Source organism: Xiphophorus hellerii, chromosome 15 (genome assembly GCF_003331165.1).
Source record: "Xiphophorus hellerii strain 12219 chromosome 15, Xiphophorus_hellerii-4.1, whole genome shotgun sequence".
NCBI lineage: Eukaryota > Metazoa > Chordata > Actinopteri > Cyprinodontiformes > Poeciliidae > Xiphophorus > Xiphophorus hellerii.
In genome coordinates, this window is record NC_045686.1 from 23164696 (window position 1) to 23190750 (window position 26055).

General features: G+C 39.2%; 1 protein-coding gene across 3 annotated transcripts in view; it reads left to right on the plus strand.

Moving 5' to 3' along the window:
• Positions 1-6810: 6810 nt before the first annotated feature.
• cnih3 (cornichon family AMPA receptor auxiliary protein 3) overlaps positions 6811-26055 on the plus strand; it is a 58210-nt gene continuing 38965 nt past the window's right edge. For all 3 annotated transcript variants that reach the window (XR_004342192.1, XM_032585513.1, XM_032585514.1), the window contains exons 1-2: positions 6811-7577; positions 21686-21754. Coding sequence is in view for 2 of the 3 variants with exons in the window: in XM_032585513.1 (XP_032441404.1) it covers positions 7500-7577; positions 21686-21754 (147 nt within the window). In the remaining variant the exon portion in view is untranslated. The remainder of the gene's footprint in view (positions 7578-21685; positions 21755-26055) is intronic.

Sequence of the window (26055 nt, forward strand, 5' to 3'; positions counted from 1 at the left end):
GATTAATTTGTCTAATAACTATTTGACCACTTGGGGGCACTCATTGAGCATTGAAATGTAATTTTCTGATGATTTGATCATTCTTCATAAGTATAAAATATATAAATAAAGCAATAAAACAACTCCATCCCTCTGATCTCCAGCACAAAAACGTGTACTTTATTTTTTTACCTTTACATCCACATAAGTGTTTTTCAAAAGCCATCTAACATGGCAAGATAAGAAACTGGACGTGAATACCAATTTGTTCAATTTTACGTATTAGCTGTTACTTGAAATGATTTCAAGTTGACAGGATCGTTATACAGTCTTGAAATTTGCATTGCATATTTGCACTCAAGTGGGGGCTTTTTAGGAGAAAGAGCACAGTCTGCTTCCAATTTTATAAGAGAATGTTGGTGGATAGTAATAAGCCCCAACATGAGTAAAATATGCCAGCTCCTTCTAAATCCAGCAGTACAAGGTTGTTTTAATGTAACTGTCAAGATTGTTGGGTTTTTGGCCTTTTTTTATTATGGGTGGTTTTTGTTTCGTAGTTTCTGCCAGTTCTTTCTGTTTTCTGAATAGTTTGTCTGGGTTATTCCTGTCAATGGGTTTTTATTTTGATTATTTAATTTATGTTCATTTATTAGTGCTGGCACATGACATTCAGACCCTTAAATTTATTTTCAGGTCTAGCCATGCCGGTTTGTTTCTTTATGTCTAATTTCATGGTTTATTTTTGAGTTTGACTGTTGCATTGTTTTATTATTCTCTTTACATTGCTCCTGTGTCTTGGATTTCTTTTTATTATTCGTGCTCATTAGGTTCATTAGATCTATTTGGGTTTGCTTTTTTCCCCATTGTTATTGTCTAGAATTGGTTGCTATATTTATTTTTTGTTGGTTGCTGTTTTATTTAGTCCCAGTTCAGCTTCCATATTTCCTACCTCAGTTTCCCTGCCACCTTCCTTAATTGGGCTATGTTCACACAGCAGGTCTTAATCCTCAATTCTGATTTTGTTTGCTGAAATCAGACTTTTTTTTCTTGGTAGCTCATAGTAATTAAATATGATTTTAGTGTGAATTGCTTACCACCCTAAAGGAAGGGTGTGATGGAGGACCCGTCACGAGCCGGGGCTTAGTTATGGGTCCGTGTCAGCATGCGAGCACGGCCGCACACGCATACACAGAAACATACACAATCACTAACTTACTTTTTGTTTCAGCTTAAACTGACGCGGTTCATCGTGGGTGCACACGCGGTGTTTCTGCTTCAGTTAACATATTCATCCTAATCTGTCATCTTCAGCTTCAAACATTTTCCCGGTTCTATTTTCAAGCAGGGTTGCTTCCGGATTGTGGCGCGCCGGGAGGGAGTCACGTGATGACGTAGTGATGTCATCAGAACGTACTGAGTGTTTTCTATTAAATTGAGTATTGCATTTTTGATTACAAGTTGTTGTTTTTTTCTCTCATTATTATTATTATTAATTTGTATACTTTAAGAGTTTATTTGAGTTAGATGTAATTGCTTTTTTTTTTGCTTGTTTGGACTTTCTGTGGGCGGAGCCTGTGGCTTTAAAATTAGGGCTCTGCTCCACAAGCAGTCAGTCTGTGGTTAGACCGACTGCTTAGAAGGTGATGGACTCTTACATTGAAGGTACTGCTGTTTGTCTGATTTTAACCTGCCTTAGACATCCTTTGTATATATTCTGCACCTGCCATCTTTGTTCATGTGAAGAAAAGCATAATAAATTTCACTGAAGTGATCTCCAGCCTTGGCCAGTCATTTGTCATTGTCCAAGTCATAATAGAACCCCGTCACAAAGGTAAGCAAAAGAAAAACATACATTGAAAAACTCTTGTCAAGAAAAACATTGAGAAGAGTAGTCTAGATTGTAGATCATAACATGAAGGACGCTAATAAAAACAAAGCACAATTAATAAGGACGGCCTTTTGTGGAGCATTTACTGCAACTTCTGCAGACAAGTCTGTTTGAAGCCAGAGCCAGGAGTGGTGGGATTATATAGTTCATAGTTTTCATAATTAGAATTTTCAGCCGTTGTTTACGTCCAGATTTACAGCGTCTGGTCTTTTCTGGTGCAGAATTATGAAGCATGTCTCACTTTAATGATGGAAAAGTCGCACAAAATGCAACATGACTGTTAAGCATGTAAACACTTTGAAAACTCTAGGATGTATATCCAATTTATTACCAAATATGTAAATGGCACAAATATAAATTTTTGGAGTGGTGAAAAGATTGGGATTGGTCCATTCAAACTGCAGTGAAAGTCAGATATGGGTTGAATATGGGCAAAAGAAGTAGATTTTCCATTGAGGTAATACTGGCAATCATAAATAAGTTGTAATTGTTGCCAAAATATTGTTGCTGAGGCATTATTATACATAAATGAGCACAAAGGAATGAGCTTCAAATGTTCAAAATTTGGAAAAAGGCCACAATCAATCCTGCTACAGAGGTGGGCTGTCAAGTAACTGTGCCTAAACATTTTAGATTAAAACTAATTCCAAGAACACCTTGTTATGAGACGCCTTATTTCAGGGATGTCAAATAGACCAGGTCATCTTGCCATGAAAGCCTCCACCATGCGAATGTATTTTGCATCTTGAGATTCACCAACTCTCAATTGTTCCTCTTCTTTATCTCTACATTGCCTCTAGGTTTTCCTCAGTTTCTTCTGATGGATATGCTGAGTAAATGTTTACTTCTGCCTTCTCTTACTCCAAAGGCTGCACAGCGTCTTCCAACAGGTATGTTCCTCAAAGAGTTCACAATCACCTCTAGGCACCCCAGTTTTCTTGGTTGGGTTTGATATTTGGTGAGTTTATATTTCAAGCTGGTTGTCCATGCTCCATCTCTAGTGCGGAAGCCTCTTTGTTAGACAAGGATGCTTCTTGATCAGACTCTGAACAACTTGATCCTTTTCTTTATTACAATTTCCTGCACTAAACCGTACAGAATGACTGACTTTAACTTTGGATATGGAATAGGTACAGTTCTATTCTGATTGTATTCCATACTTGCCTGCTGAGGTTTGATTCAGAATCATAGGGAAACTTGGGCTCATAAAAGACAGCAGGCCAAGAAGACCGTGAGCTTGTTGACTCACTTGATAACAATACATCTAAATCCACATATCCATCCAAGGAAGAGTGGCTAACAGACGAAACGCTGGGGACTTTGGAGTCTTGGACAAGATCAAGAACAATAGAATCTTTGTGCTTCATAATAGTGGGCCTTGACATGTCAATAACTTTAAGAGTCTCTTTGTCTGCTATTTCTGAAATTGAGGTAAAGTTAAGGAACTCTTTCACAAATAAGGAGTCCATAAACTGAAGCCTGAAATTACTCTGAAGACAACACTGTCTCTTGACTTCCCAGACGAGATCCTCAATTGATTCAGGTAGTCCACTGGAGAAAGTGAGCCTTTGACATGTTCCATCAGTCAGGACAAGCTTTAGGATCATTGGAGGCCCCATTTCAAGCAGTTACTGTGTGGACAGAAAATCACAAATCAGACATCCAGAAAGGATAATTTCAGTACATAAAGTCATTAAGTTTACCTTACTCAACAGTGTGCAAAGTTGTATTGCAAAGTCCAATATTAAATTGTATTATATTGGGGATGCTAGCTGGAGGCTCGGGGAACTCACTGGGAGACTTGAGTAGAAGCCGTGGAACTGGTTGCAGTGGACTCGGGGAAGCCGTGGGGACGGGATCGGAGGTGGTGTATGGACGGAACCAGAGGCGGCGTTCCGTGGCTTGGCCAATCCTTGCGGAGAGAGTGCAGGGCTTTGGCACTAGTACCCTTTTCAGTAAGCCTCTGAAGCAGGCACCGGCTCCTCCCGACCCTCACAGAGAAAATGCAATGCTTAAGGAGTACACTGTGCAGAAGAGAACGAAGACGGTGTCTTCAGGCGATGTGGAGCAAGCTGCGGAGGAAACATTTCAGGGCTAGGCCAATCCCACGAAGGAAATGTGAAGCGTTGACCACTTGAATGCCCAGGTAGGCCTCCACAGCAGGAATGGGCTCCTCCCTCCTTCACCTACCAGCAGCATTACATCATTTCATGTTATCCCAGACTCCCTAACAGCTGGTCTTTATCTGCCAGCATCTCATCGTGTTATGCCTTCTAAATTTCCATTCATACTCCAGAGAATGCCAAAGAATTTTAATTAATTTATGTAAATAAAACTTTTTAATTGCTGTTTTTCTCTGTGTGAGTTTCTCCAGATTAAAATGACGCCTAGGCTCTTCAGCCTCACCTGCATCATCTAATCGCCGTGTCAAGTTCATCTGCCGCCAGCCTGTCAGCGTTGGACCATCCACTTTCATAGCCAATCACCAATCAAGCTTCCATTTCTAAGGACCTTCATCCATGGCAGCATCCACTTTACAGCCGTGCCCAATCCATCTCTGCCCCTTCTGACTGAAGGGGTCACAAGGGGCGGAAGGCTTCTTCAGCCTGGCTCCTCCAGGTTTCCATCCTTTCTCCGACCTCCACGGCGGGAAGACGTCTCAAATCAGCTTCGAAAATGCTCATTCAACCTTATTGCAATTCACAGCACAATATCCTCTGCCGGGATCCGAGCGACAAAGAACTTTAATTCATTTATGTCAATAAAACTTTTTGATCGCTATATTCTCCGTGTGAGTCTTTCCTGGTTGAAATGAGTAGTTTCTAATTACTCATTACTAATTATTGTTAATTAATTAAATTCTACTTTATTCTGAATTTCTTTTTACGTTTTTATTTTTATTAACCTTCTCTAAAATCTACCTTACAAGTGGCTGGCTACGTTTTGGCTCCGGTAAACTAAACCTGACAGGAAGGCAAACCAGGTTCTTTTTTTTTTTTTCAGAAAATGCTGAGCAATGACGCAGACATCCAGCACATTCATCTTGAGTCTTGTCTTCACCTTTCTCTGTCTGCCTCTTCTCCCAAAAGGCCAACTGACTGACTCTGCCAAACACTGACACGATGACTTCTTGACGCCTCACAAAGTGGCGGTGGGAGCTGTCATACCACCTCATGCATCAGGGAGGAACAACAATATGACAGCGGAGTGGTTAACAGTCACGGAGACTGTGTGTGTGTTTGTCATGAGGTTAAGAAGAGTTGAAGCTTCCTGAGAATAAAAAACTCTGGTTTTAATAATCTGTCATGTCTTTTAAAGACGGTTGGAATGCATTAGTTTTAAAACAGCCATACACACGCTTTTTGTCTTTATATAAATCAAAACGATTGTTTAATGTGTGAAGCCATTCATATTTTCATATTTTGAAGGCAGGATGGTTTGCAACAATTTCAGTGACCAGGGCTGCTCTGAGTCCAGCTGCAGGTTGTTGCAGGGATTACCTCATTAATCATCATGTTAGTGGGTAGGGCATATTAGACAGCAATCATTTTATTTTCAATTGTTTTGTGTTAGAACTAGGGAAAAAATGGACAACCGAATAGATTTGGAGGAGTTTGAAAAGGGTCAGATTTAATGGGTAGATGATGAGGTCAGTGACTTTCCAAAACTGAACCTCAAAGAAGAAACCAAAGGGCCAAGGCTCATTTTTGCATGTGGGACCCCTCAGAAAGTACAAAATGGCTCCTGCGAACAATTGCATGAAACAGTCGGAGGCTCGGACAAGGATGAGGACAATCTCACACTGAGTGACCACAGATCAAGAATTTATATAGGAAGGAGCACAGGTGGAAGAAATCAGTAGCCAGTAGAAGTGAGAGGAATTTTGAGCAGTTGCAACATGAAACAAGGGGAGGAGCAGGGAATCCATGACGAGAAGATAAAGGGCAGTGGTATGTATTTTACAGACACATTGTGCAGTTTTATAGCACAATCAAGTTAACTTACCTTCAGTTATTATAAAAATGCCCTTTATATCAAATAAGACTCAAAAGGAATTTGTAATTTAATGCCTTGAAATTGGGCATCTGTCTCTTTAAGAAACTCCTGTTTTTTATGCTCCTCTATTAACTGTTTAGCGTTTTTACCAGCAATGCACTGAGAAGTACAGTAATTCCTATAATGAGGTTAGGAGATGCAGAGGTGTTTGCTACTTGCAAACACCTCTGCTAGTCCGAAGGAGCTGAGTGGGGGGATCGCAGGGGAAGGCTGCTCTGTGAGGCGGAAGCTTGCAAGCTGCAGCTCAGAGGAGGACCTGCGTCTCGGAGGCGGAGCTAAGTCCACCCAGCTGTTTTTCATAGCTGAATGGTTGGCATGGGAGAGAAAAAATTTCTCAAAAATGCATGAAAGAATCAAAGCAACACTAAAGGTATACATGTGATGAGGAAATAACATAATTTGATACAAAGCTCAGAAAGTCAATTTTACATAGAGCTGGCCCTTGAATTCAGGCTCTGATAAAAAGGTGACCGAATTTAAAGTGCACAAGAGATTTCTGAGTATGAGGTTAAACAGAGTCAGAGCAGTCAGGGTGGCCATTGTGGTCATAATGTTATGCCCACTCAGTGTTCTGATAATACTTTTTGGATAAAAAAAAAAAATCCTTAATGTAGTTGCAGTTTACAGGACAGCCAGATGGTGGCAATAATATCACATGTTTCTTTAAAGCCCTATGCGGTTCAGACGTCCTTAAAAATATTGGTTAAATTAATTCATAAGGTTGGTTTCAGTCCATATTACAATTTTTTTGCTGCAATTGATCATTTCTTTCACCTAACATTTAGTTTTATTTGGATGAGTCTTTGACTCTGCGGTAACATGGAGTTTTTTGAAAAGCCAACACCTGGACGTAAATGTTTAGGAGCAATCTGTCAGGTCTCCTTCAAAAAAATAATTAACTCAGTTGTTTTTAATCCCTGAGATCAAAAGACACTAAGGCACGCGACCGCACGTCTTTACGCAGGGAAGAAATAAGCATTCACACACAAACACACACAAAATCAGCCGCTAATTTGCAGATTTAAAGAAAGGCTCTGCAGCACGCGCACGCGGAGCAGGTGCTGCTCTTTTATTTCCACCTGTTCACAGTTCCGCACGCGGACGTTGCTGTTTATCTGCCCGCGCGCCGCGAAAAAGAGAGAGAGAAAGAGAGTGAGCTTTTACGCACGGAGCGCCCGAGCGGAGCAGCCTCACATGACACTGCCGCAGCTCAGCTCAGAGCAGGCTCCGGCTGGCCGCCTTCAGCCGCCGCTCAATGAATGGATTACCCGCACATTCGCTTCACGTCACTGATGATTGTTCCCCCTCGTCAGCCGGCCGTCGCTGCGATTCCACGGTCGCCTCGCCAGGACTTGCGGACACTGCCATGCGGCGGGGGGCGCTGGTCTGAGAGCGGCTGAAGATTGAGTGGACGCGCGGCTGGCCGTCTGGAGAGCTCTCCGCGAAGTCATGGTGTCCACGGCGCCGTGAGAACTTTCCCCCCGTCGCTTCGCTCCCCTTCTTTTCCTCGGTTTTAGATGTTCATCAGCGGGCTCGTGCTTCCTTGGAAATTTCTCCACGGTTTCCCCCGTTAATTATGTTCACTTTTGCTGCTTTCTGCTACATGCTGTCTCTGGTCCTCTGTGTTTCCCTTATCTTCTTCGCAATATGGCACGTAAGTATCTTTTTATTTATTAATGTTTTTATCTTTCTTTGTTGTTATGAGAAGTGCAGGTGTGCCTACGGAGGTGTCTGTCATTTAGTCACTTCAAAGGCAGATGTTTACTGTCTTTATGTTCCAGCGCACCTGTTTCACCTTCTATATGTATTCAGCATTACATCACAGTAGTCCCCACATATGGCCACTGTACTCTGACCCAGTTTGAGGTTCCTGCGGGGTTTGTGCCATGTCTGCCAGATCAATTACACAGCCTTCCTCCGAGATCAATTAGGAAATCTTGTAGAGCTTTATCTCTCCATGCTCCTGCTCTGCCCCTTCTGCCTTTAATCATGCCCGAGCTCCAGCATCACTCACTGGTATTGTGATATTTGAATAATCTCTTATTTATTTATTTATTTGGAAAAGGGGGTGGGGGGGGGATTCTTTGAGCAATATCTCCATCATGCAGAGACTTATGTAAAGACAGATTTGGGTCAGAGTCGGCCTTTTGTGTGGAAGCAACACCAGGCCTGATGCACTTGGGATGACCGATCCCCCAGCAGTCCCAGCTAATAGTTGGTGTGTGTGTAGGCGTGTCGGCGTGTGTGTGTGTGTGTGTGGGGGTGTGCGTGTGTGTGTGTGGGTGTTCAGACGGGGCTCCATGTGTCTGCTCACAGAGCTGAATTAACATTTAGTACGGGGAGGAGACGACCGTGACTGCACAGTTGGAGGTGATTATGCAGAAAACTGCAGAACAGACCAGACAGAGTCTACAACACCTTTCAGATTGCCGGCAAATGTCTAAAAAAAGGGCTGAAGCTAGAGCTGATTGATCCAAAATATCGATAATATCGACACCAAATTTTTTATTAGGATTGGATCGACACTACTGTGTGCAGGTGGGCAATACTGCCAAAAAATATCACGATACATTGTTTAATATATCAATAATGATATCACAGATGATTTTCCACATTTTCAGCTTTTTATATTGAACTCATCCAAACAAATGTATAACTTCAAAGCAGTTTTTTTATGTTCTTTTATATATAGTCATCAGAATAAAATATATATTCACATATACATTTATACAAAATCAGACAACACGTTTAGTGTGTCAAAGAAAATGTAAAACAAATAAATTAATATAAATGTTAGCTAAATTTGGCCAACAAAAAAACCCCCATCTGAAATCAGCTACCAAGTGTGAATAAAAATACTTAAATACACAAATGCAGCTGGCTGCTGTGGTTCAACAGAACATTACGTTTGCAAGATTTTCCCCTTCAAGTTTTTTTAAGAACTCAAACATTATGTCCAAAACTATGAATCTTATGTTAATATAGATGGAGAACTTCCTTTTATAAATTTTGAACATTGAACATGGGCTACACAGTGGCGCAGTTGGTAGCACTGTTGCCTTGCAGAAGGTTCTGGGTTCGATTCCCAGCCCGGGGTATTTCTGCATGGAGTTTGCATGTTTTCCCTGTGCATGGTGGGTTCTCTCCGGGTACTCCGGCTCCCTCCCAAAGTCCAAAAACATGATTGTCAGGTTAATTGGTCTCTCTAAATTCTCCCTAGATGTGTGTGTTTGTGTTTGCATGGTTGTGTGTCCTATCTGTCTCTGTTTCCCTGCGACAGACTGGCGACTTGTTCAGGTTGACCCTGCCTCTCGCCCGGAACGTTAGCTGGAGATAGACACCAGCACCCCTCCTGACCCCACTAGGGACAAGTGTGTTAGAAAATGGATGGATAGATGGATGGAACACTGAACATCAAAATATGTCACCTAAAAAATCATGCAAACACTTAAATCGTGTGCTCACTTCCTAATCAGGAACTTTGTTCATTTTCATTTCTTCCATCTGTCACAGAAATCTCAATTGAAATAATTGTCAGTGTTTTGAATTTTAGCTCTATTTTAAATACTTCAATCTCAAATTCCTTATTGAAATTTTGTTTTATTTTTACCTTGGAGTTTAAAAAAAAGATTGTTTCTATTTGCTCTCAAATGATAATTTTTTTGCACTTTTATTTAGGTACAATTAGTACAGGTCATGTTAATATGTTACTGAAGTATTTTATAGACACCTATAAACTTTGTCCACTTTCTGTCTTACTACAAAACCACAAACAATTACAAAGTTTGATATACTGCGCTTAAATAAAAAGTATCAGTATCAACAATACAGACCCTTGGTATCGGATTGATACCAGAATATGCAGTGTCACATACTTCTAGCTGAACCAGATTAAAATTTCAAGCATTATTCACGTTGCACAGACGCAGCGCATCATGTTTATACTTGTGCATATGTATTAATTGTTTTATCTTGTAACCAGGTTGCTATGTATTGCAAATCTTTTGCCCAGGTCCCTCTTGAAAATGAGATCTAGATCTCAACGGGGTTTACCTGATTATATAAAGAATAATAAATAAAAATCATAAGCCGGGGCTCCGTACTGCGAGGAAACATAATTAGGAAGAGGCTGTGCAAAGCCAAGTGAGCACGTTAACACCAGCCACCTGCCAAAATATTCCCACTGTTTCACTCCTATCAGTCACTTTTGGCAGGAAACCTTCAAGATCTCATCTGGTTTCAAAAACCTGAGCTGAGGGGAACGGAAAAGGAAAAAACCCAAACCGACTCCTGCTCCCGTTTGGCCTCCTGGATGAGAGGTTAGGGCAGCAATGCTTTGCTATAAAGAGCAAGTATGCTGAGTCAAAGTGCCCAAGGCGCAATGAAGCTATAAATATAACGAGGGAGTGTAAATTAACTCCTTCTATCTTCTGGTTCTAGAAGAACCAGTTCTAGAAGAACCAGAAGATAGAGGTTCTGCAGTCTCAGAACCACTGAGGTTCTAGAAGAACCAGAAGATGGAGGAGAACATGCAAAGAAAAGTTAATAGGAACAAGTAATGAACAGTCCTGACTGAAGCCCATTAGAAGTTCTTTCAGTGGCTAATATGAGAGGAAAGTCTCTAAAGAGGAAGAGGAAGACAAATGGCTTCACAGAGATGGGCATCTATCAGACGGATCACATAGATCAAGCTCTACGGGCCAGCTGTAATTAACTGCATGGATCGTTGTGATTTGTGAGCTTCGCTGTAATACTTGGCTAGAGATCTCTGACAATGTTTGCTTCCTTGTATGAATGAAATGAATGAAAGGTTTTTGTGTTCAAGTTTCCTAACATACGGAAGTACTTAAATGCCAAAACTAGGAAATAAATACAGTATCTCTTTAAAATGAGAAACTTTCTTCTTTTAACGAGACATAAAACTAGATTTATACGTCACTAAAACCTAAAATTGTTGTCATTTAAATGAAAAAGGTCATAAGAGTTAAATGGCAACACCTCCCAGTTGTTGCCAGAAGTCCTCTTTGTCTGATGGACACATTTTTATATGTTGTTAAAATGACAGGCTTTCTCATTATAGTGATATAAAACTAGAAAGTTTCTCGTTTTGTATCTCGTCATAATGAGTAACAGCTCTTTAATTTATTTCCTGCTCTGACAGTTAAACTTCTGTAGTGAGATCTATGAAACTGAAGTGTTTTAGCTAACATCGCAAGCAAATAAATGGAATAGAATCTATTGTTTTAGAAACAGGCAGTGTGTAGTACAGTGATTTGAAATAATGAAACAGCACTTTCACTTTACTCAAATATTTTTCACACTTATAATTATTCACCACTCATAAAAGTTGCCGAAACTAAGGAATACATGTTATGTCATTTCATTGATTATTGATTTTTGTTTTTAATCTAATTTGGTGATTTTTTGGGGGTTGTTCTTATGGTATTTTTGTGCATGTTTCAGTGGTTCTTTTAAATCTGACTTGATGACATGCTACATTGTATCTGTGGTAAGTTTGTGCTTATTGTTGTCATCATTTATGTCTTTTTGTGATTGTTTTAAGTCCAAGTGCTGTGAAGTGATCAAGTTATAACTTTTATGCTTTTGTTGTCAGTTCAGGACTTCGGTTGTTTTGCATGTCTTTTTTATGTCAGTATGAATTTTTTTTTGTTGTTGTATTTTTAAGTCTCCAAATTGTTATCTTGATTCTTTTTTTTCTTGGGTCTGTGTTCATGTATTTTGTAACGAGGTTTTAACTACGTTTTGGGATTTTGTAACTTTTCCAGTCAACACTTCAGTGCTGTTGTTTATTTTCCTCCTTTGCTACTTTGTTCCCACAAGTCACAACCAGTTCTTAATATTTTATGGCGACCTACTTAGTAACATTAGTATGCCCTATGCATACTTTTTTTTATTTGTCTATGTCTCGCAGAAAGGCAATACTGTGAGGGAGGAGTTACACACAAACTATTCCAGTAGTACATGTTTAAAAGGTAGTGAAAACAGACTGAGTCAGTATAGTTATAAACTCTCAGATGGGGTGGGCAATTTGGACTTAAGGTATTTTACAATATTTTATGTTACTACTGTGATAATGATAAAAGTGACGATAGGCCTGTCACGATAGCAAATTTTGCTGAGCGATTAATTGTCTCAAAAATGATTGCGATGAACGATAATATTGTTTGAAGACCTTTTTACACTGATTTAATGGAAATGACATAATAATGCATGCGATTTCCTGCCAAAGATAGATGCACTTTATTTTCAAAAGAACACTAAACACTGGAACTGATAAACAAAATAAACAAAACAACCAAAACCGAAAATAAAATGGATTCTCAGTCTCCATTAACAAGAAACACACTTGAAAAAAAAAAACAACTAAACAACATAAAGTAAAAGTGGAAATAAATACTGCATTCAACCAAAAGAGGGCAGATTATGAAGTCTGTACTATGTTGCCTTAAAGTAATAATTAGATTTAAATAGAGAAGATGGGCACATCGACTACCTGATGCAATAGTTCACACTACATGGTTTTTTGTTCCTATTTTTCCCCTTACAACAATCTTAAAACGTTGGTCTTTCTAAGATTGTGTGGTGTGTTACGGTAGATCGTCGTTGCCGCTCAGATCTAAATCAGGGGTTTTCCCCGACTGGGATCTTTAACGCAGCCTGTTGAATGTGACAGGTAGCCAATCAGAAAGCGCGGATTCTCCTCTGCACTTTCTGAGGGGAAATTACTGAGGGGAATCCCAAACAGCTGAAACGGCGCAACACGAAGTCCAGCGGACATTGGAGATGATATGTGGAAACAACATTAATGTTTATTCAACATGCAAAGAATATAGAAATGACAAGGGGAGGAGTTGGAGCGAAATTGCTACCGCAGTTGATAAACCCGGTAACTTTTCAGCTGTTCTTCGTTAACGTGACGTAAATAGGTTATAATGATTTTCATTCAGTCAGGACTTTAGCTGACACTAGCCACATGCATTGCAGGTAGATTGTAGTAAAGCATTGATTAATGCCTGGTTTTAAAATTAGTTAACTGAACTTGTAGCCATTATTCTGTGCCCATTGTTGGAAACCACACGGCAGGAACGAACCCGATCGAACCGTTTTACCTAGGATTTCTGTCGGCTAATTTGTGGTCTGTCAGGTTTTGAAAATGGACCGACAATCGGCCGACAGTGCTGGGCATTACATTAAGGAAATGAGGAAGGGAGGAGTCAGTGGAGAGAACCGGAGTTGAGCCTTTTTTCATTCAGTGTCATTAACAGAAAGAGAAAAAGGCCGGAAGAGACGATAATGCCGATAATTAAAATGACGTCGATAGTTTTAATTTATCGTACGATTAATCGATTTATCGTTTATCGCGACAGGCCTAAGTGACGATAAGAAGTATGTATATATTATTTTTTAGGTAACTATAGGCTGTGGCTTCATTTCCCAGCATTCGTAGTCCCTCAAACACAAATGCAGCACTTGGAAAAACTTCTCATTTTTAAGATGCTTCTTTATGATACCAGTCACATAATTAAGTGTGATTTGCATAACTAAACCACACACAGTAACTGCATTTAATCATATTTTAAAATCTATTGGTACACTTCTGGACAAACAGTGGGGCAAATAGTAAAACTAATAATCCTGGCAACATGGACGGTTTTAGGCGGTTTTTAAGGATCAAAAATGAGAATCTATCGTGAAAACAGTAAATCAAATTCTTGCCATAGTAAGAAATTTATCACAATAAACGATTAACGATACAATAAATGCCCACATCTAAAACACTAGTTAAAATCAGCAACACAGACATAACCCTGCTATATACCAGTGAAAACCCTTCCTGTGACATAGCCAGCACTGAATTGAACTGAAATGTAAAGGTGGGCATTTCTGCGGTGCTCAGTCACTACTTCTACCTCTATCTAATAAGGGTTCTTTCCCCCTCTACCTCATTAAATTTAAGCTTAGCTGGTGCTGTGACAGTGCAGAGCATTATTCATGACTCTGACCACTGAAGTTGAGTTGCAAGCCCCCAGCCAGACTGCGCTCATACATGACAGGCACATATAGTACATGACTGCACACTGATCTCAGAGTTGGTGTGACTGCTTATGCCTCTCTAACTAGCAATATGTTTACAAAAAAAGTAATCTAATCAGGTATGCAAATTCTAGCCAATGCTGGGAAGTTCAAGCCAAATTCCCAACATGGTTGGTCTGTACAAGTCTCCTTGGACGATGCATGGAAGATTCAAATCAACTGGGAGACATACTATTTAATTAAATAAGCTGAACTCTTTTCTCCTCTGAAATCCCGTTATATTTTTGTCCTGGTTGGGGGAGGAGGGAGGCGGCAGCTAAATCTCCCAGCTATTGCAAGCTCATTTGGCATCTCAGCTGGACGCATTGGTCCATTAGGAATAGTAACTGTCATATCAATAAAAAGCACGCCTCGGGATGTAGTGACACTTTGAATGTTACACTTCGAACCAGCATGGAATCAATCTGTTCCTTCTAGGAAAATGAAACGCTACAACTCCCAACGAGAGCACAGACATTAGAGATTATGTAGGCATTTTAATTTACATGCGAGGTGAACTGCGACCTCTGCTGAGAGCCGCAGCCGAGAGCTTTGACAATCTTGCTCGGCTCCAGCGATTTTCTTCCCGTATGAAAAAAGCAGCCCGTAGTTGTGCTCTTCAGTGTCATTAAACCCTAGAAGCACAGCAGACAATCCCCAATGAATCTCAGACAGACAGACTGGCATCATCCACTCTGCTGTTGGGTTCTATGATAATGTGACTAGTTGGCTGAGAGGTTTACCAGCTGCATATGCCTTATTTTATTTATATACTCCCTCAATACTGCCATCAGCCATAACATAAAACAACAGAGATGCATGATGGACCAAGTATTTTTTTAAAATGTTTTTGTAGTTATTTGATAATAATGACAGCGCCTTCATAGAATGGTGAAATTCATCACAATACAATATTGCAAAAGAAAAACTTCCCTTCACTAAGTTCAAGTTTGAAATTATTCCTTCTAAGAAAAATGACTAGGACATCGTGAAATGTTCAATTTGAGACGTTTGAACTTAAAACATTCGCCATTACCATTTAGGCTTTATTTTCTTTTATCATTTCATTCAAGTTGTTTTTGTCTTGTTTTAAAAATATATTTCACCTCACCAAAGCACTTTAAATAGCTTTAACTGCCGAATACAACTCAAGTATTTTCTGAATTTGTTAGCAGATTGGCATGACGATAGTGCCACACAGGGTGATTTGGTGCTTGTGTCAGCACAGATATGAAGGGAACCATATAAATATTTGTGGTGCTTGTGGGGTTTTTTTCCTCAGAAATTAGCCTGAGTTTGCATCACAGTGAGATTTTGACAAGTACAGAGCTCTGTACTTGTCAAATCCAACAGAGGTGTGGTATGAATAATCGGTAAACCTGTCACTGCCACAGCATGCGGTGATCTGTTACTGACTGTGGTGTTCTCAAGATGGAGGGAAACAGGTTGTTTTGATCTGGACACAAAAGGAGAGACTGACTACAGGGACAGAAAAGAGCATTCTGACCAGAGAAATTTGGATTATGTTCCCCCAATGGAAGTAACATTTGAAGGTAGGCTTTAGTTGTAGAATCTGGTTTTTTCATTTGATCTGAAGCGTCTCAATCCATCTATTGTGTTTTCCATGTCACCATGGTTCCAAAGACAGAAATTAAAAGATGTATGAAGACTTATGCCTTTGTGGGGTTCTGAAATGACGCTCTGGTGTTAGAAGGATCAATGTTTTCTGACAGCTTAAGGTAAAAAGTCCGTAGATCGATCAGTCTGTTCTGTGGGAAGGCTCTGACAGCACTGGGGGCAAATGAGGAAAATATTGTTTAGTTTTGAGGTAGAAAGTCAGTGTTTGCACAGTCCTCAGGTGAATTACATCTGTTTTAGTGGCAGCTCAATCCATCAACCTTCCATTCAATGTTCTTGGTGCCACTGTCTTTGGCTCTGACTGAAATCAGTTAAACACTCAACGTTTACTAGAAGAATTGGAGAGAATCTGGAGTAAAACATAGCATATTGCATGTTATTGTATATTGAAAGATACAAGATTTTAAAAAAAGTGTTTTATTTCATATTTGAGCATTTTTAAGACTAGTTATCCCCCTAATATATGTTAATAAGTAACTAGTAAGAAATCCTAGCCTATATAACCTAGGCTAGGATATGGCAATAACCATATTGCCATATATTTAGCAATATGGCTGAAAAAGGCATTACATTGTGAATGGTAAATGGACTGAACTTATATAGCGCTTTTCCAGTCATTTTGACCACTCAAAGCGCTTTACACTAGAGTCACATTCACTAAGTCGCATTCACAAACACACACACATTTATACACCGATATGCAGATCGGTAGGCAATTTGGGGTTAAGTGCTTTGCCCAGAGGCACATCGACATGTGGAAGCTGGAATTGAACCTACAACCTTCCGATCGCAAGACGACTACCAAAGAGTAGTTATAAGTGTTTCAGATCAGTCCATATCAAAACATCACTATCTGAATAGCCTTTTTCTGACTCAACCATACAAAATGAATTTATTTAAAGCCACAAAAAAAATTCTAGTTGTTTGAAAAATGGATGAACCTTTTTTCACCTGTGATGTACATTTTATAGGTTGAACCCTAATTTTTAACGTGCTTAGTTAAGAGGGGAAAAATTGAGAACGAATTCATCCTGTATCTGTGGCCAAAATGGAAAAAAAGCTAATAGTTTACAAGTATGAAATCATAGACTAGTTTAATAAACAAATCGAAAAAAGCTCTGATTTTGTAACGTATCACCAATGTGGTTGTGAAAATGACTTCCTGGCAGGAATAACAGTGGCTACTGTTAGTGTGGCTGGTTTGGCAAACCATTGATCCAGATGTTAATTAACCTCTGCCAGCTCCTCATCCATCACTGGCTCTGCCCTTCCATTGTTTCCATTGTTTCCCGGCACAGTGCAGTCACCTGAGGATTATGTCCTCCCTCCTTTTCCTCCACTGCCATTTTTCTCTCTTCGCTCCTATTTTCACCTGCCGCGTCTGCAGCTTCTTAGATTTAAATATTAAATTAGGATTAACATCCAGCTGGAGAAGTGAGCAGTTTAAAAAGATTTACTCTTTTATCCCGATTGTTTATCTGGGTGTGATCACACGACTGAAGTGACGTTCACGCACCATCCGGTTCTTTTGAAAGGCCCTTTCCTCTGACAGGACTCAGTTAGTAAGTCATTGTTTCTTTTGTTACAACTTTGATTGCTTACACACTGCAGTAGCAATTATTATTTTATTTGATGTAAATATATATTTAAATACACAAGAAGAAAGGGCTGGATGTTTTTGTAATGTGTCACGGCGGCTCTGTGTGCTACCTGGATGCAAATCTGACACAGGACGGCGGACTTTCTTCTTTCTTGGTTTCTTCTTCCTTGATTAACATTCATAGTTGAGTTTGTTCACTGTTAGTGCGTTGCTTTAATTGTTATATTTAATGGTCTGAAAAGGATTTTTGGTTCTGCCAAATCAGCTGAAGTCTACTTTTTCCCTCTGTTTGTTACATTTTCCCTTTATTTTGTTTCAATGTTACAAATATCACTAACATGTTAATACAAACAACACTTATCAAAACTACAAGGATTTTTATATTTAGGAATTTAGTACTTTTATTAAAATACATGGGTATTTTCTTGATACGGATGATTCTGTTTTTTATTTTAACATTACCCACAAAATCAATTAAAATAAGACTATATTACTGATAAGATGGCTTGTTCTAAAAATGTCAATTGACAATGTGTAGCCTTGCCACAGTTTTAAGCTAAATATCATATCTGACTAACCGAGTTTCACCCTCAGAAGAAATGACGTCCATCTAGTGTGGTGAGGAGACAGTAGAACAGTATTAATATGGGGGTCTAGGAGAAACTAACACACCTCAAAGTAAACTATGCAGACCAACTTGAAAGCCATCTATAAAAAATATTTAGAAAGAGTAGAAACTTTAAAAATACTTCTGAATTAGACGTTTGCTAATGAAACCTTTCCGTGAACCAGTCCTCTAAAAGAGTGAAGACGTCGTTTGAATAGAAGACAGGTTTTAGAGTAACTGCTCTTATTTCCAGGTTTCCACGGAGCAATGATAAAATAATCCATGTAAACCTTTTATCTAACCACTTTTCAATGTTTTAAGCATTAGAAAAAGATTTACAGAGTCACTAAAATGTGGAGTGGTTTGGAAAGAAAAAGAACAACAAAAAAAGAAAGATTATGACAAGGTCAAACGTTTGCCTGTTTTTGACCAACGGCTTTAATGTTTCTGATAAACTAATATTTAAAATGTTTAGGAATATGTCTGGAAAACATATAGAAACAGGTCTGATGGATGATTTAGAAGAAAAATCTCAGCCTCTCCATACATTACGTCACACAAACAGTTTTCTTTTTCATGTACATCATCGCTTTCCTTATTATGCTATGAATATGAGTATTCACCATCTGGCTGTAACTGAGAAACATTTTCTAATAAATGTCTTTCTCTGACCTCACAAAAATGTATATAAATAAAATGTATTCATTTTATTTGTCCTGTTCATTGATATTTCAACTTTGTTGAAAAAAATAATAAAAAAAAAACAAAACAATAACACTTTTTCTAATTGAAAATTGGATGTAACATAATTTACCCCCTTATTATACAACCGAGACAGAATCATGAGCAGCATTTATTTGATAAACAGACTCAAATCTGTAAAGTGCAGGATATCCACGGGCAATGACAGTGGTTTTATTTTTCTATGTTTTATTTTTGTCCATCCAGTCTTGTTTTTCTGGGAATGTTGATGCTAACAGGCTGCTTTGAAGGAGCGAGTGGCTTGCAGAAATAACTAACAAACTGGCACACGGCTCCTCTTGGCATGACCAATTCTGCATAAGCAGTTCGTTTCAGTGCAGACTGTGGCTGCTAGCATGCTGTCACTTTCACATCGTGTGTGTGTGTTTTATGTCTGTTTAAAAAAAAAAAAAAAAGTGTAGCCAGGGATAAATACTGGAATCCAGATGCTTAAATTATGTAAATTTGTAGATGAATTAAACAATTGTTTCTCATCAATCTCACATTTGTTTCAATGAAAATATTTAGATTAAATTCAAGGTTCAACATAATTCTGCACTTTAATCACAGTTATTCAGTAGATTATTAAAATTTACAAAGCATGTTTGCTTAACTGCTCCTCACAAAACAAACCTTTAATTTGCATGCTTTTCACAGCAAGACCAAAGATCTCCTAAGACTTTATTCTTGTAACTTCATTTTTAAATTTTTTTTTCTTAATATGGCCCTACTAACTTATACATTACGCCAAATGATAAAATAGTTTTTATCTCACGAAAATCCTGATGACTGCATGGAGTCACATCTGTTGAGTCTGTTTGAAGGTTTAAGAAACTGATTCCAGGTGTGGCTTTTCATAATACTAATAATAAGTTACTGCATTTAATAGCAGCAGTAGTGCCTGTAGTGGTTTTATCTAGTTCAGAAACACGGCTAAACATGTGACGTTTGATGCGTTCTCTGTATCTTGTGGACTTTACTGACTGTTTTGACTGACTGTTGGGCAAGTGCTTGTTACGCTGCTGCCTTAGCATGATGCTATCTGCTTTCCATTAAACGTAGAATTGTGCAATGAAGTTCTAATTATACATTTGTTTAATGGAAACGCTCCAATTAAAAAAAAAAAACAACTCATATTTTTCAATAAAAAGATATTTGCTAACATGAGGAGTTTTTCAGCCGTATGGAAGTAGAAGTATTTTGCAAAACTGCAATGGAAACACTTTTTTCATATCACACGAGTCACATGATCAATTACTACTGGCAAAAACCACAAAGAAGACGTCAGAAAGTAGTAAAAAGATCATGGTTAAATTGGGGGGGGGAAGGGGGGGTTGACAATGTGTACCTGGTTCCACCAGAGCTCACACAGCATCACATAGATCATAACAAGTTGTGTGTCATTCTAAAATGTTGAATCCATAACTCTTCTATAAAATGGCCGACTACAATTTCCCCAAAATGCTGCATACGTGGCCTCGCCCAAGTAGGCAGGGCTTGTTGCTCCATCGCCTGAAGAAGCCGTCGACCACTCTTCTGATGGCTGATAGATGATGAGTGCTAGCACCATGACTGGAATATGAACACATCTCATGTAACCGTTTACATCAGTCACAGGAATAATTTATCATGTGAACAGACTTATTCGCGTGTGATTTTTGGAGAAATGTAATGTGAAATTGTGTTGGTTTTTCTTTTTCGACATTAGCAGAATAGCTAATGTCGAAAAAAACCCCGCCACAGAATAACAAACATTTGCGTGCATTTCTAATGGAAATGTAATTATTGTGGCTCCAGCCCCTTTAAAACCTTTCCATACCCATCATGAGGCTGTAGCAAACCAAAGTCATCCTGATCAGAAGGACTTTCCAGGAACTTTCTAGAAACTTAGCTTGGTCATGGTGTATAATAGTCACATACTGAGTGACAGAAAGGACTGAAAGATACCACACTGACTGAAGCTTTGACACAGAACATTCAGTGTATGTTGTGTATTTCCTTTATGTGCAGCAGAATGTGTACGCTAGGCAAACACATGTTTCTGCTATGCTTTCATCTGCCTCTGCAGAAGAGTGTGTTTCTGTGCATTCACAAACACTTTCTGTTTGGATTGATGAACACTTTAAAGCTGTGTGTGTGTGGGGGGGGGGGGGGGGGGGGGGGTATATTGGTCGCCCATGAGGAGCAGCCTGGGGGGGAAGCTAACACGCTGTAATCGAGCCAAGCAATGAGCCAGGATCACTATTAGGATCCGCTGGGAAATAACACGTAAAGAGCCATCCTGCAGTGTGGGGGCGAATCCGGGGAAATAAGCCAATGCTGGTGTGAAACTGTCATCTCCCTGAACACATGCCACCGCTTCTGCAATGCTCGTATACCTCTGAATGCATGGAGAACTTTCTGTGGCACACACCTGCTCATCTTAAGTTTTCTTTTCCTTAACACACACACACGTGCACGCAAGTTGAAGTACGTGTGAAACACAGCGAGTGACACACTCGTATCATTCCCATCAGTATCTTTCTTGCTCTCTGACGCACACAAACAGTCCTCTCCTGAGGCTCTGCTCGTCTGGCCTCAACATCTGCTTTTACAGTACCATCACATCTGCTGCTGCCAGGGTGACACAGACGGATGTGATGCGTTTGTTGATCTGTCGTCACTGGATACATGAGCTCAGCGCGGTGCTGGGTGGATACCAATCCAACATGTTCTTATTCTCTAAGTCTGTTATATGCAAGTTTTAATCAATTTGAACTTTAATAATTAATTCTACAGCTTCTGAAGTTACGTATTTGTTTGACTAGTGCTTCGCTATGGGGTTCTATAGCGATTCTAAGCGAGTTTTATTTAGCTGGCCTGAGAGTAAGAATGTCTCTTTAGGTGCATGCACACGCCACATTCATTAGCCCAGCTGTTAGTCCAGAATGAAGGATATGACCACATGCAGTCCAGCTTGGTGAATGAATCCTCTGCAGCCCGTTGGTGATAATGACGTACTTTCCCTCTGAGAATCGTTATTTGCTGCCTCATTTCGCCTCCCATTAGATCAGTCAACACGTCTTCCTTTCTTCTCCCTCAGATAACGGCTTTTGACGAGCTCCAGGCCGACTTTAAGGTGCCGATCGATCAAGGCAATCCACTCCATGCGGTAGGTGTTCATTCTTTTGTCATTTTTATTCACATTTTATCACAGTGGATTTGAGTTGAGGTGAGCTGCACCACATCACGAGTTTCTGAATGCTTGATCCATCGGCTTGTTGGCAGGGATAGGGTTAGGGTTAAAATCCTGTCCTGAGGATTTGTCAAAGTGAAAAGGAAGAATTCCACATTAGTCATTCAAGCTTACATGAAATCTAAGCAAATTCCAGAGAACAGCTCAAGATGGTTTTGCCAAAAAAGGGCAAATAGTAGCATTTAGCACCACATATGCTTCCATCTTGCAGGTTGGACTTTCAAGAGACATCGTAAAATGGGAAGTTAAGTTAGAAGGGGCCTATGAGGATTGGTAAAACTTCAGCCAAGTTACAGTAATTGGAGAAAAAAGTGAACAGAGCTAAATTGTTAGGGTGAGTAGTCAGATTTGAGGAAATGTTGTCATTACTTGTGAAAATTGCAAGTCCACGCAAAATTTTCGAATTATAAGTGACTTTGTATTAATAGTTGTGATCGTAGCATCCCGATTTCCTGGAGGGGCTGGATATCCAATCACTCTACTTATTAGAATTAGCAAAGTTCATTTAAGTTGCTAGGTTAGTACAGGCCCAGCTCTAACAATACAGTTTGAATTAAAGTTGAAGTCGGAGACCTCGTAGAAGCTAACCATTTGCCTGGTTTATCTATTCTTAAACCGGTTCTGATGTGTGTTTGAGATCATTGACCTTTTGGAAAACCCAACTGTGTCTGAGTGCCAACCATCTAACTGCTGATTTGAGACAAGGTTTGAGGTAATCGTACATTATTGATAGCAAAGCAAACAAATCTACCATGACTGACAGTTGGTTCAATGTTCTTTCACCTTGACTCTTCCAAACACATTTGTTATTGTGGTGAAACATCTCAGTCTTTGTCTTGCCTGAACGTAGAGCTTTTTGAATGTGCTTCCTATGTAATGCTTAAAAAACATGGACTAAGAATGATAGCTGAATCTGTGCACAGAAATAAAAAAATTTAAATGATGTCTACCAATTCTGCCAAGAGAAGTGATCAAATATCTGTAAAAGCCACAACCAGTTGCCATTCACATTATGGATGCCAGATTATTGACTGTCCTTTGCATGCCTTGCTCATCTTGTATGACAGTAAAGTAGAGTGACAGTACAGGGAGATGACAGGAAGTGAAGTAGTAGTGGGTGATTTAAACTTCTTGACTTTGGAAATGACATTACTGCGTGGTTGTGTAAGCAAAATCTTATTTTCTCCTGCTTTTTGTGTCATTTAAAATGCTCTGGTAAGTCACACAAGCAAGTTGTTCTACAAATCTTTTTTGTGTCGCTTCAAAAGTTTGCTTTCACCTTTAAAACTGTCTAGAAACAATGCGGAGAAGTTAAAGTTGTTTAAGATTCCGCATCTAAATTCTTCTCCTTTGAGTCTTATGGGCTTTTACTAACTCAATAATGCATCACAAAGTACCAGCAGTTGGTCTGAAGGTGACTTTGACTTAAGAGGTCTGCAAAGTACAGTTTCTGTGGCGTAATGACTTCTAGATGTCTTTGGGGATGAGCAGAAAAAGGAGGACAGAAACATTAGAGAGGGAGTAAAACTGACAGAAAAAATGGGAACTTGGGTGAACATTAAATTGAAGAAGGAAGCAGGTAGTCAGGCAGAGGAAGACCTGGCTGAAGAAGGATTTTTGAAGAGACATAGCCAAATTAGTCAGCTGGAAAGGTGTTTCAAAAGTCTGACAGCAGTGCATTAGACAGATTTCCCCCCACTCAGAAGCACTTTCATATTTTGTCATATTTGCATATCATTATGCAATAGAGAATGCATCAAAGAATCCTGCAGGGGAAACGGGTACAAAAGGTTTCATCTAATTTTCCTTTGCTTGAACTTTTCTTTCCCTCCATCTCTCAAGATTCCCGAACCCCTCCTTTTCCTGTTCCTCACCGCTGCAGTAGGTTGAAGATGTAGCCCTGAACTTCCTAGCCCTGAAAGACATTTTCATGAAGTTGCTATTAGTTGGAATTGTAATTCAAGCTTAACTTCTGTTTTATTTTCTTCCCAAAGTTTATACAGCCAAACCTGTATGAACGAAACAAATGAGGATGATACAGTCCTACCTGAAAAACATAGACATTTATGACAACTCTTCATGTAAGTTATTGCATGTTGAAATATGAGGTACACCTTTTGATTACTTTTTGTTGAAAAACATTTATTGCAATAAAAATGATTTCTTTCAATAAGTATGTTTTATCTATTTGTCTGTGGTACCGATGAAATTTCTCTTCAGTTGTTAGTGTGGGAAGGAGACTCAAGGTTAGCTTGTTCAACATCATTTAAGTCTTTGAAAATAATGTCAGAGGAAGAAAGAATAGCTCTTAACTCTATCAGTGTACATACAGCATTTTGAAAATATTAGCAGCCTTTAGTGAACACCAACTGAATCTAATGGACGATGTTGTCATATTGTGATTGATAATATTTTTAACTTTGTGCCTTCTAATCCTTTGGGTGGCAGAAGTAACGGTCGGACAGAGGAGGAAGCGGTTGGGTTGTCCCATTAGACCGTCAGTTCCCAAAACCACACACACACACACAAAAAACTCGTAAAGAGTTTTGACTCTATTAACTCTTCAGAAACTTGGGGACCTCTGTACCTTATGAACATCATTATTCACTGACCCCACTCTGTAATTTTACAAGGTCTACCCACTTTATAGCTCAGATGTCGTTCCCAAAAGCTTTCGCTAACAGCTGACCATGGGATATTCAGTAGCAAAGAGATTTTATAAAAAAAATGCACAGATGGCATTTATTCTGGAATCATGCTGGAATTCAATGAGTGCTTGAAAGCCACTTTCTTTGTTTCACCACTGATGGTGAAAGCAGCCTGCATGCCTGGATTCTACAAACCTGGAGTTAAGGATGGACCGATCCTACCTGAATCTGTAAAAATCGGTATCTGTTCACTTTCGATACAGATATCTAAGGTTTAGTATCGGCCGATACTGATACAGAAAAACAGATGGATTGACTTAAATCATTTCTTTTTTAAAACTCTGACATAAAAGAATTATCTGATAAAACTGTACCAGTATTGCACACCTAAATACGCCAATATCTTCACAAGCTTAGTCAAACATGTAAAAACAGCCTAAATTATTTCAGTTAGTGTAATTAGGAGGATAACAGCCAATGGAAAATAAATAATAAAGAAACTGGTTTAAACAAAAGGTTGGCTACCTTTGGTCAAACATGTAAAAATAAACTGCAACAAACCTTCTTTTAAATGGTCCAGAAAGTGGAATTAGGAATTTTAATATAATGTAAAGTAATTAATAAAGCATGACGTCGCTCAGAGCACAAAGCGTAGAATTAGAATTAATAGATCTGCCCTTATGGATTGGGCACATTGTCACCAATGCCTGATCTAGAATATTTTTTCAATATCAGAACCAATACAGATATTAATGTGGGATCAGTGCAACTCCAGTTATAAAGATACAAGATTCTTTACATTCAAACGTTTTTCCTGGGGTAAGTTTGGGACATCTTTATGGGGCAAGCACCCAGTCACAACTGCTCACTGTGTGTCCTCTGATGGACTCATGGCTGTCCTCCCAGCTTAACTCCCAGTCTTTTATGGGAAATTGATTTCACAGCTGTTAACATCGAAGGACATCCACCAACGCTTCGTCATCAGGGCTTCATTGTCCAAGCTGGTATAAGGCAGCTCTGCTAAATTTGCTCTTAAATTGTCCTGCCTGGATAATTGAAGGTCGATCTAATGTTTCCACCTCGTCTACGCTCTTCAGGCTAGTTTGGAGATCAATTACTGAGCAGCATTTTGAAAGTCATTCAGCCTAACGGCCCCCACATAACTAACAGAAATGGGCCCCATGCAAAAACTGGATGTCTATGAAAATCTTTTACAGAAACTTCAGGTCGATCAACCTAGATCCATCATATTTTTAGGACAGGATCCGTACCACGGCCAGTGGCTACCAGTTTCGCTAAAGTACAACAAAGTTCTATTATCTTCACTTTATTACTCTGACTATCTCAAAGATGTCTGACCCAAATAAATGAATTTAAGAATTGAATTTGAATTTCAGAACTGAAATTGAATGATGAGAACTGATACTGAAAGTTGCTATTGGGCTGACTAGAATTTTCACTCGGATGAAATACAGCTTCAAAGCAAATACATTCAGTTTCAAAATATGAAAAATTTTTCATTTAGTGACACTCATTTCTAAAGCAGTAGACTCGATTTCAAGTTATGCT